Source organism: Salmo salar, chromosome 15 (genome assembly GCF_965601325.2).
Source record: "Salmo salar chromosome 15, fSalSal1, whole genome shotgun sequence".
In the NCBI taxonomy this organism is placed as follows: domain Eukaryota; kingdom Metazoa; phylum Chordata; class Actinopteri; order Salmoniformes; family Salmonidae; genus Salmo; species Salmo salar.
Genome location: NC_138305.1, coordinates 52,031,560 through 52,043,677, shown reverse-complemented (window position 1 = coordinate 52,043,677; position 12,118 = coordinate 52,031,560). Strand labels below are relative to the sequence as shown.

Below are 12,118 nucleotides of genomic sequence, written 5' to 3'. Positions count from 1 at the left end.
CTTTGAGAGGAGATGGAAGCTAGCTAGTCATCGACTGTAACACCATTACTCGTGTTTCTCCTCCTGACTGTTCGGTTATCGACTAGCCTAAAGGCTATTCTTTGCCTTTTTCGATTCCCTACTTGCCTAAAGGCTAAAAGCCACGTTAGCTAATTTAGTTTGAATGTGATACTACACACTAAATGCATAGTGCTGTGGTGTGTACATGTAGGTATCATTCATTACTCTATGGTTTCCTTCTCAAGGCTCTGAGGCTGCGAGAGGCTCGGGACCTGGAAACTGAGGAGGCCGTCAAGAACAAACTACTGAGATCAGAGAGCGAGAAGACCAAGGTGTGTGTGTGTGCGTGTGTGTGTGTTGGAGGTGCTGATTTTGGAAGTGGGTTGCTCATTTGATTGTTACATGGAGCAGGCCTTTTCTGACAAGCTCCTTAAATACCAGCCCCTCGTATCACGCTTGGACAGCCTGGGATAGCAATGCAAGTTGGTGGCATTGATATTTGGCAGTCTGGGTCACGTACATAGGCTTACAGTATGTGGCCTTCAGATTGCAGGCCTGCCTAAGAGTAGAACAAAACAACCGACTAGGTACTGCTCTGTTTCAGCCGTTAAACTACTGTTCCTAGGCCTTCATTGTAAATAAGAATTTGTTCTTAACTGACTTGCCTAGTTAAATAAAGGTCAAAAAATGTTATGAGCAGCCTAGCTGTGCGAAGGTGCTTTTTGTTTCCTTAATTGTCCTTGCATCAATGAGCTTAGACATGTTTGAATCCTTCATGATGTAATGTGATTTGTGGATTCAAATAAAGTATTTAAAATGTGACTGTGTGCAAATAATATTTTAGCCATGTATTCTGTTACCCACTTTCTGCCTTGTCGCAGAATGCAGATGATATTCTATATGAGCTGAAGTACTTCCTGGTTGTATAATGAAAGGGATCTCCTGAATGTGTCTGTCCAGGTCATGTGTAGGGCCAGGATTTTTTTTCCTGACCGTGTGACCTGACCAGCTAAAACTCTTGGCACTAATCATGTGATCTGTCCTCCAGATGGAGGCGGAACTGGAGAGGGCCAGGAGACAGCTGGACCAATCAGAAGGAGGCAGGGGCGCTCTTCAACAACAGGTACTCGAGTAGCTCTTCTTAAAGGTGTGTGTGTGTGTGTGTGTGTGTGTGTAGGGGTGGGCGCTACGGTGTTAATCAAATTCATATTCTCTGTGTGGGTAAACTCCTCCATGTGTGTGTTCCCAGGTAGAGGAGATGCGTGTGCAGCTGCTGAGGACAGAGAAGGAACGTATGGATCTGCAGAGGGAGATCTCCCAGCTCACTACCCAGCCCAGAGCCACTCGCATGGACAGGGAGGAGAGAGGAGCAGGACTAGGTACTGACTGCTGGAGAAGAGGCTGGAGCTCTTATGAGTTAAGGGTTTTTCACTGGAGGTTGTTGGCTGATGGAGGAGAGTGAATGCCTGGGCTTAGGTACTGACTGAAGGTTACTTACGTAACCACGGCTGTGTGAGCTATATGGATCACCAATATATTGGTATCACTCTGCGGTGGAGGAATACATCCGAGGTGAGGATTTACAGATTTACTCCCGTGTACACCTGTGTCACGGCTGGGGTCCGCCCCTATTTATAGACCCCATGGTCACGACACACGTTCTCTAAATCATTTTTGAAGCGCCTCTAGCACCGTAGAGGATTGGAGTGATCCATATAGCTCACATAACCGTGGTAACACATGTAACCTTCGTTATGTTTCACTATATTGGATCTTTCCAATATATTGGTATACCCGTACCAGATTTAGTCGGTGCTAGAAGGACCTGGCCAGCCAGCGGCGAAGTCCCAGCGCGGGACCGAGACACGGGCCGTCAATGTGGAAGGGGGGTCCCGGCACAGTCCCCGGAAGGAGGCGACGCCGAGGACCGCTGAACCAACCGCAGAGGAAGGTACCACGTTTACCCGATAGTACCTAGCAAAGTTGCAAGAGGAAGCCCAGCTGGTCGCAGCACAGATATCAGCGAGGGGCACTCCTCTCAGTAGAGCCCAGGACACAGCCACACCTCGTGTTGAATGTGTCACCACAGATCCCAGCACTGGCCTGCCAGCCAGATGGTATGCTGTCGTAGTCTTGTCCACCATCCAATGAGAGAGCCTCTGCTTTGATAACCCAGCCCCCAGGACTCTCTCACCATAGCAGACAAAGAGCTGCTCTGTTGTTCTCTCTGACCGTGTCCGCTCCACATAGGCAGCCAGTGCCCGCACAGGGCACAGTATGCCGGAGGGAGGCCCAGACTCCCCCGCCACTGCCGGGGGGGTCATAAGCAGACAGGATATACTCCTCCCACCAGGGTCCAGCCGGTAGCACTCAGAACTTACTGAAAGAGCATGGAGCTCACCCACCCTCTTCATGGATGTAATCACTACTAGAGGTCGACCAATTATGATTTTTCAACGTCGATACCGATTATTGGAGGACCAGAAAAGGCCGCTGCCGATTAATCGGCCGATATATATATATATATATATATATATATATATATATATATATATATATATATATATATATATATATATATATAAAAAAATATATATATATATTTTTTTTTTTTTACATGATTTTAATTTATTTTTATATATTATTTGTAATAATGATAATTACACAATACTGAATGAACAATGAACATTTTTATTTTAACTTAATTTAATACATCAATAAAATCAATTTAGTCTCAAATAAATAATGAAACATGTTCAATTTGGTTTAAATAATGCAAAAACAGTGTTGGAGAAGAAAGTAAAAGTGCAATATGTGCCATGTAAAAAAGCTAACGTTGAAGTTCCTTGCTCAGAACATGAGAACATATGAAAGCTGGTGGTTCCTTTTAGCATAAGTCTTCAATATTCCCAGGTAAGAAGTTTTAGGTTGTAGTTATTATAGAACTATTTATCTCTATACGATTTGTATTTCATATACCTTTGACTATTGGATGTTCTAATAGGAACTTTAGTATTGCCAGCCTAATCTCGGGAGTTGATAGGCTTGAAGTCATAAACAGCATGAGCTGCTGGCCGTCGCAGTAAAGTGCTGTTTGAATGAATGCTTACGAGCCTGCTGCTGCTTACCACCGCTCAGTCAGACTGCTCTATGAAATCATAGACTTAATTATAATATAATAACACACAGAAATACGAGCCTTAGGTCATTAATATGGTCAAATCCGGAAACTATCATTTAGAAAACAAAACGTTTATTCTTTCAGTGAAATATGGAACCGTTCCGTGTTTTATCTAACGGGTGGCATCCATAAGTCTAAATATTGCAGTTACATTGCACAACCTTCAATGTTATGTCATAATTATGTAAAATTCTGGTAATTAGTTCGCAACGAGCCAGGCGGCCCAAACTGTTTAATATACCCCGACTCTGCGTGCAATGAACGGAAGAGAAGTGACACAATTTCCCTAGTTTAATATTGCCTGCTAACATGAATTTCTTTTAAATAAATATGCAGGTTTAAAAAAAATATACTTCTGTGTATTGATTTTTAGAAAGGCATTGATGTTTATGGTTAGCTACATTCGTTCAACAATTGTGCTTTTTTCGCAAATGTGCTTTTGTTAAATCATCCCCCGTTTGGCGAAGTTGGCTGTCTTTGTTAGGGAGAAATAGTCTTCACACAGTTCGCAACGAGCCAGGCGGCACAAACTGCTGCATATACCCTGACTCTGTTGCACAGAATGCAAGAGAAGTGACACAATTTCCCTAGTTAAAAGAAATTCATGTTAGCAGGCAATATTAACTATGTGCAGGTTTAAAAATATATACTTGTGTATTGATTTTAAGGAAGGCGTTGACGTTTATGGTTAGGTACACATTGGTGCAACGACAGTGATTTTTTCGCAAATGTGCTTGTTAAATCACCCATTTGGCGAAGTAGGCTGTGATTCAATGATAAATTAACAGGCACCGCATCGATTATATGCAACGCAGGACAAGCTAGATAAACTAGTAATATCATCAACCATGTGTAGTTAACTAGTGATTATGTTAAGATTGATTGTTTTTTATAAGATACGTTTAATGCTAGCTAGCAACTTACCTTGGCTCCTTGCTGCATGTCTCTGTCGTGGCACAAATCAGCCAATCGTCCAGGTAATTGAGGATCAACAATCCTCAGGACGCGAGAGGTGCCAGGACAGCGTCCATGCACTTTGTGAAAGTGCGGGGTGCCAAGTAGAGGCCGAAGGGAAGAACCATGAATTCGTAAGCCATCCCTTCGGAAGCGAATCAGAGGTACTGCCAATGAGCTGGGTGAACAGGAACATGGAAGTACGCATCCCTCAGGTCCAGTGTCACAAACCACTGGTCCCTGGACACGGCCTGCAACACGCGGGCTGGGGACAGCATGTGGAATCTCAGTACCTTCAAGTACATTACATTACATTTAAGTCATTTAGCAGACGCTCTTATCCAGAGCGACTTACAAATTGGTGCATTCACCTTATAATATCCAGTGGAACAACCACTACAATAGTGCATCTAAATCTTTTAAGGGGGGGTTAGAAGGATTACTTTATCCTATCCCAGGTATTCCTTAAAGAGGTGGGGTTTCAGGTGTCTCCGGAAGGTGGTGATTGACTCCGCTGTCCTGGCGTCGTGAGGGAGCTTGTTCCACCATTGGGGTGCCAGAGCAGCGAACAGTTTTGACTGGGCTGAGCGGGAACTGTGCTTCCTCAGAGGTAGGGAGGCGAGCAGGCCAGAGGTGGATGAACGCAGTGCCCTTGTTTGGGTGTAGGGCCTGATCAGAGCCTGAAGGTACGGAGGTGCCGTTCCCCTCACAGCTCCGTAGGCAAGCACCATGGTCTTGTAGCGGATGCGAGCTTCGACTGGAAGCCAGTGGAGAGAGCGGAGGAGCGGGGTGACGTGAGAGAACTTGGGAAGGTTGAACACCAGACGGGCTGCGGCGTTCTGGATGAGTTGTAGGGGTTTAATGGCACATGCAGGGAGCCCAGCCAACAGCGAGTTGCAGTAATCCAGACGGGAGATGACAAGTGCCTGGATTAGGACCTGCGCCGCTTCCTGTGTGAGGCAGGGTCGTACTCTGCGAATGTTGTAGAGCATGAACCTACAGGATCGGGTCACCGCCTTGATGTTAGTGGAGAACGACAGGGTGTTGTCCAGGGTCACGCCGAGGCTCTTAGCACTCTGGGAGGAGGACACAAGGGAGTTGTCAACCGTGATGGCGAGATCATGGAACGGGCAGTCCTTCCCCGGGAGGAAGAGCAGCTCCGTCTTGCCGAGGTTCAGCTTGAGGTGGTGATCCGTCATCCACACTGATATGTCTGCCAGACATGCAGAGATGCGATTCGCCACCTGGTTGTCAGAAGGGGGAAAGGAGAAGATTAATTGTGTGTCATCTGCATAGCAATGATATGAGAGACCATGTGAGGATATTACAGAGCCAAGTGACTTGGTGTATAGCGAGAATAGGAGTGGGCCTAGAACAGAGCCCTGGGGGACACCAGTGGTGAAAGCACGTGGTGCGGAGACAGATTCTCGCCACGCCACCTGGTAGGAGCGACCTGTCAGGTAGGACGCAATCCAAGCGTGGGCCGCGCCGGAGATGCCCAGCTCGGAGAGGGTGGAGAGGAGGATCTGATGGTTCACGGTATCAAAGGCAGCAGATAGGTCTAGAAGGATGAGAGCAGAGGAGAGAGAGTTAGCTTTAGCAGTGCGGAGAGCCTCCGTGACACAGAGAAGAGCAGTCTCAGTTGAATGCCCAGTCTTGAAACCTGACTGATTAGGATCAAGAAGGTCATTCTGAGAGAGATAGCAAGAGAGCTGGCCAAGGACGGCACGTTCAAGAGTTTTGGAGAGAAAGGAAAGAAGGGATACTGGTCTGTAGTTGTTGACATCGGAGGGATCGAGTGTAGGTTTTTTCAGAAGGGGTGCAACTCTCGCTCTCTTGAAGACGGAAGGGACGTAGCCAGCGGTCAAGGATGAGTTGATGAGCGAGGTGAGGTAGGGGAGAAGGTCTCCGGAAATGGTCTGGAGAAGAGAGGAGGGGATAGGGTCAAGTGGCTTCCTAGGGTTAGATAGGGTCAAAGAGCTTCCTAGGGTTAGAGGCAGATGCTTGGAGTTTAGAGTGGTAGAAAGTGGCTTTAGCAGCAGAGACAGAAGAGGAAAATGTAGAGAGGAGGGAGTGAAAGGATGCCAGGTCCGCAGGGAGGCGAGTTTTCCTCCATTTCCGCTCGGCTGCCCGGAGCCCATTGAGGTTGTACCCATTGAGGTTGTGGAGGTCCAGAATCGGTCGAAACCCTCAGTCTCTTTTTGGGACCACAAAATAAGTGGAGTAGAACCCACCTAGTCGTTCTGATGTCCCGATCCTGAGGATAGCACCCTTGTTTCGGAGTGAAGAGATCTCCAGCCGCAGGGTTTTCTTCAGGGGGTCGGCCACTGTGGTGACATGAAGGCCCCTGAAGGACGGGGGCCGGCACCAGAATTGGAGTCGGTACCCCTTGTGCATTGTCGACAACACCCAGGGGGATTCCACACCCTCTTCCCACTTTTCCCTTTGAGACCGGGAGAAGTGGCCAGGGAAGGGTGTATGAGGGGTCCCCCAGGCACGTCCCTATGGCGGTGACGGTTGACAGGTTGTTGCTCCACCGGACGCTGTTCCCCTCCACGCTGTCGTCCCTCAGCACAGGGTGATGGGGCAGGAGAGGGACTCCACCGTCGTTCAGGTGCAGGTGGGTGGTGGCGGCCTATTTGCCTTGGACCCGGGGCCTGAGGAGGCGGCATGAACCGTCTCAGGGTCTCCCGGTCCCTACGAACCTTATCGGTCTGCTCCAGAATGTCATCAACCCCTGGGCCAAACATCAGCCCTGGGGTGATGGGGAGAGTGGCAAATGTGCTCTGGAAAGCTGACGGGATTGGGCCAGCCAGAGATGGCGCCGGGAGGTAACCACCTGCGCCATGGCCCGTCCGTTGGCGTGGGCCACATCCCCCGGGAGCAGGAAAGCAGGCAAGACACCTCCATCACTTCCCAGAGGGGCTCCTCTGTGCCCTCCTGCAGCCGGGGCAACAGAGTCTGCAGGTAGGTCTGCAGCAGCATGGCCAAGAGAGCAGAGGGACCCATATGTGGCTTTCAGATCCGCATCAAAGACTCTGGGGGGTCCCGTCTTCAGTCACGGGTTCCGCCCTATAATCTCCCGGTCCGGGAGGACTATGGCAGCTATCATGGTGTCCATGGTCGGGTACTCCCGGAGGCCGAGTGACTCTGCGCCCGCAACATAACTCCATGGTCCAGTCTCTGCTGTGAGTCAGAAGCGCCCCCCCTGGCAGAGGCCCAGCTCTCCTGCAAGGCCTCGTGGAACTCAGCAGAGATGGGGACAGATGGAGAGTCATCACTGTCCACCAGTTTGATGTCCAGTGCATTGGCTACCCGAGTGAGTAGGCCCCTCATAGCCTCTCGAGCCGCTGGGGGTGATAAAGCCCCGCTGGTGGCTTCTGATGGCCTGTCAGCCTGGTAGCCCCGCTCACGGTGGTGAACAGTGCCAGTATTGTCCCCCAGGAATAGCCTATCACTAGCCAACAGGGATCAGCTGTCATCGCCATCGAAGCTATCAACCTCCTGACACAGGGCATGCACCCTATGTTCAAGGTGGTCCCAGCGGTCTGACTCCTGCTCCTGTCCAGGACTGGCAAGCAGATGGGCTCTGCCTTCGGTGGCTCTGGCCATGCGTCCTGGGAGGGGTACTGGGCCCAGTAGAGGGACTAACAGCTCGCTGGTGCACTACTCCTGAGGGAGGGAGCTCGTTCTCATCCTGAGCCCGAGCCTGGCTGACCTACTCGCGCATGGCCTCCAATCGCACCAGGCGCAGGCGTTCTGAGAACACCACACAAATCAGGCATCGAGTAGGGCACTCCACCACCCTCTCCGTGTGGCACAACCCCAGGCAGTGCATACACGAGGTATGCGGATCCCCAGGGGGGATGCCACCATCACACCTGTCACAAATGGAAGCCTTAAGCTCAGCCAAGCCGACAAGGCCACGGAGCAAGGGTCTGACGCCCTGGGAGAGCTTATGTCATGACCCGCCTGGAGGAATAGGAACCTGGTGAGGAATACATTACCCAGTACCTCTGCAAAAAAACAGGGAAGACCCCGGTTGGAAAAACAGGCAGACAAAAAAACAGCAACCAGGTAATGGATTTGATTTGATATTTGTTTTTTTGTTTTTAGGCCAACTGCAATATTACCTAGCAGTAAAAACAGCACCATATGATGGAGTAACTCTGTTAAGGAACTCCGAAGTTAATGTCTCAAAGTAGTGGAAAGCCCACCACGATACTCTTACACTCTGCAGGGGAAAGAACAAGAAAAAAAACCCTGCAGGGTAATTAGCAGAGAACCCTACGGTGCAGGGAGCAGCATGTTAAAACAATTCACAACACACACATAGAACAAGCCAGTCGGCAAGTTGTGTAAGGTAAATTACAGTTTGAGGCAGTAAGAGCCACCATACTAATGGATGCACACAAAGTCCTGGTGTAACTCTAACGAACACAAGTACGACAAACCACAGGCAGAAGATACAGCTCAACCACACACAGCAAGTGGAGCACTCAAGGTGGAGGGGCTGGCCATGTGGTCAGCTGCTCCAGGCTGCAAACAGCCAGTGAGTATACCTCCATGCAAGATATTACACTTACCAGTGACTTACCAAGCTAACTTCAGAAAGTTTGTACCTCAAACCATACGACGTCCGCCGAGAAAATGAAAGAACGTGTGTCGCGGCCATGGGGTCTATATATAGGAGCGTACGTACCCCAGCCGTGACACAGGTGTACACGGGCACAGGTGTACACGGGAGTGAATCTGTAAATCCTCACCTCGGATGTATGCCTCCGCCAAGGAGTGATACCAATATATTGGAGTGATCCAATATAGTGAAACATAACTACTGCTGGCCCACAGGAATGTGTTTTTTTCAGAAATTGTGGAGGCTGCATCCTGTCTGAAACTAAATGAAGGCTGTTTTGATATAGTGTGTGTGTTATCTGACATGTAGAGCATTGTACACTACCGTTAAAAAGTTTTAGAACACCTTCTCATTCAAGGGTTTTTCTTTATTTTTACTATTTTCTACATTGTAGAATAATAGTGAAGACATCAAAACTCTGAAATAACACATATGGAATCATGTAGTAACCCAAAAAGTTTTAAACGAATCAAAATATATTTTATATTTGAGATTCTTCAAACAGCCACTTTTGCCTTGATGAAAGCTTTGCACACTCTTGGCATTCTCTCAACCAGCTTCACCTGGAATGCTTTTCCAACAGTCTTGAAGGAGTTCCCACATATGCTGAGCACTTGTTGCCTGCTTTTCCCTCACTTTGCAGTCCAAATCATCTCAATTGGGTTGAGGTTGGAGAATTGTGGCGGCCAGGTCATCTGATGCAGCACTCCATCACTCTCTTTCTTAGTAAAATAGCCGTTACACAGGCTGGATGTGTGTTGGGTCATTGTCCTGTTGAGAAACAAATGATAGTCCCACTAAGCCCAAACCAAATGGGATGGTGTATCACTACACAATGCTGTGGTAGTCATGCTGGTTAAGTGTGCCTTGAATTCTAAATAAATCACTGACAGTGTCACCAGCAAAGCACCCCCACACCATAACACCTCCTCCTCCATGCTTTACAGTGGGAAATACACATGCGGAGATCATCCGTTCACTCACACCGTGTCTCACAAAGACAGGGCGGTTGGAACCAAAAATCTTCAATTTGGACTCCAGACCAAAGGACAAATTTCCACCGGTCTAATGTCCATTGCTCATGTTTTTTGGCCCAAGCAAGTCTCTTCTTATTATTGGTGTCCTTTTAGTATTGTTTTTTTTGCAGCAGTAGTAACACTGGGTGTTCCTTACCTGTAACGGTCCTGATGAGAGCCAGTTTCATCAGCGCTTGATGGTTTTTGCGACTGCACTTGAAGAAACTTTCAAAGTTCTTGAAATGTTCCATTTTGACTAACCTTCATGTCTTAAAGTAATGATGGACTGTCGTTTCCCTTTGCTTATTTGAGCTGTTCTTGCCATAATTGGTCTCAACCCCACCCTGTGCAATTGGGTCCTGGGCCGCCCCCAGGTGGTGAAGGTAGGAAACATCATCTCCACTTCGCTGATCCTCAACACTGGGGCCCCACAAGGGTGCGTGCTCAGCCCCCTCCTGTACTCCCTGTTCACCCACGACTGCGTGGCCATGCACTCCTCCAACTCAATCATCAAGTTTGCAGACAACACAACAGTAGTGGGCTTGATTACCAACAACGACGAGACAGTCTACAGGGAGGAGGTGAGAGCACTCTGATTGTGGTGTCAGGAAAACAACCTCACTCAACGTCAACAAAACAAAGGAGATGATGGTGGACTTCAGGAAACAGCAGAGGGAGCACCCCCCTATCCACAACGAAGGGACAGCAGTGGAGAAGGTGGAAAGTTTTAAGTTCCTCGGCATACAAATCACAGACAAACTGAAATGGTCCAACCACACAGACAGTGTGGTGAAGAAGGCGCAACAGCATCTCAGCACTTCAGGAGGCTGAAGAAATTTGGCTTGTCACCCAAAACCCTGACAAACCTTTATAGATGCACAATCGAGAGCATCCTGTCGGGCTGTATCACAGCCTGGTACGGCAACTGCACCGCCCTCAACCGCAAGGCTCTCCAGAGTTTGGTGCGGTCTGCACAACGCATCACAGGGGTAAACTACCTGCCCTCCATGACACCTACAGCACCTGATGTCACAGGAAGGCCAAAAAGATCATCAAGGACATCAACTACCTGAGCCACTGCCTGTTCACACCGCTACCATCCAGACGGCGAGGTCAGTACAGGTGCATCAAAGCTGGGACCGAGAGATTGAAAACAGCTTCTATCTCAAGGCCATCAGACTGCTAAACAGCAATCACTAACTCAGAGAGGCTGCTGCCTACATTGAGACCCAATCACTGGCCACTTCAATAAATGGATCACTAGTCACTTTATACAATGCCACTCTAAATAATGACACTTTAATAATGTTTACATATCTTATATTACTCATATCACATGTGTATATACTGTATTTTGTACCATCTATTGCACCTTGCCTATGCCGATGGGCCATCTCTCATCCATATATTTCTATGTACATATTCTCATTCACCCCTTTTAGATTTGTGTGTATTAGGTAGTTGTTGGAGAATTGTTAGATTACTTGTTAGATATTACTGCACTGTCGGAACTAGAAGCACAAGCATTTTGATACACATGGTTAGCAGATGTTAATGCGAGTGTATGTGACAAATAAAATTTGATTTGATATTTACCAAATATGACTATCTTCTGTATACCCCCCCTACCTTGTCACAACACAACTGATTGGCTCAAATGCATTCAGAAGGAAAGAAATTCCACAAATTAACTTTTAAGAAGGTACACCCGTTAATTGAAATGCATTTCAATGCACCTTATGAAGCTGGTTGAGAGAATGCCAAGAGTCTGCAAAGTTGTCATCAAGGCAAACGGTGGCTATTTGAAAAATCTCAAATATAAAATATATTTAGATTTGTTTAACACTTTTTTTGGTTACTACATGGTTCCATATGTGTTATTTCATAGTTTTGATGGCTTCACTATTATTCTACAATGTAGAAAATAGTAAAAATAAAGAAAAACCCTTGAATGAGAAGGTGTTCTAAAACTTTTGACCGTTAGTGTACGTGTTGTCTGACTTCGATGTGTTGTTGTTGTTACATTTAGACCGGTCGTCGGAGCTGGAGAGAGAGGTGCAGGAGCTGAGAGCCCAGCTGAGCAGGACATCTGTCCTCAGTGAGGTGGACGATCTCAGGAGGACTCTGGAGCGCAAAGACCGAGAGAGAACACAGCTCTGCAACCAGGTCGAGGTACGTGTGTATGTGCGTGCGCGTCGATATGTAGGTGTGTGTTATGCATGTCTGCCTGAGTGAGGTTGAATCAGATTGTCTTTATGCCACAGCTTCTGTTTGCTGCAAACACTCTCTTGATCTGGTTAAATGTGCCAAGTAAGACAACAGTCAGAGTAG

At 47.8% G+C, this 12,118-nt stretch overlaps 1 protein-coding gene across 2 annotated transcripts in view; it reads left to right on the top strand.

The window, feature by feature from the left end:
* Nucleotides 1–12,118, top strand: part of cep128 (centrosomal protein 128) — a 46,394-nt gene that overhangs the window by 3,094 nt on the left and 31,182 nt on the right. For both annotated transcript variants that reach the window (XM_014145016.3, XM_014145017.3), the window contains exons 9-12: nt 246–332; nt 1,049–1,123; nt 1,250–1,379; nt 11,817–11,959. In XM_014145016.3, coding sequence (XP_014000491.3) covers nt 246–332; nt 1,049–1,123; nt 1,250–1,379; nt 11,817–11,959 — 435 coding nt within the window. The remainder of the gene's footprint in view (nt 1–245; nt 333–1,048; nt 1,124–1,249; nt 1,380–11,816; nt 11,960–12,118) is intronic.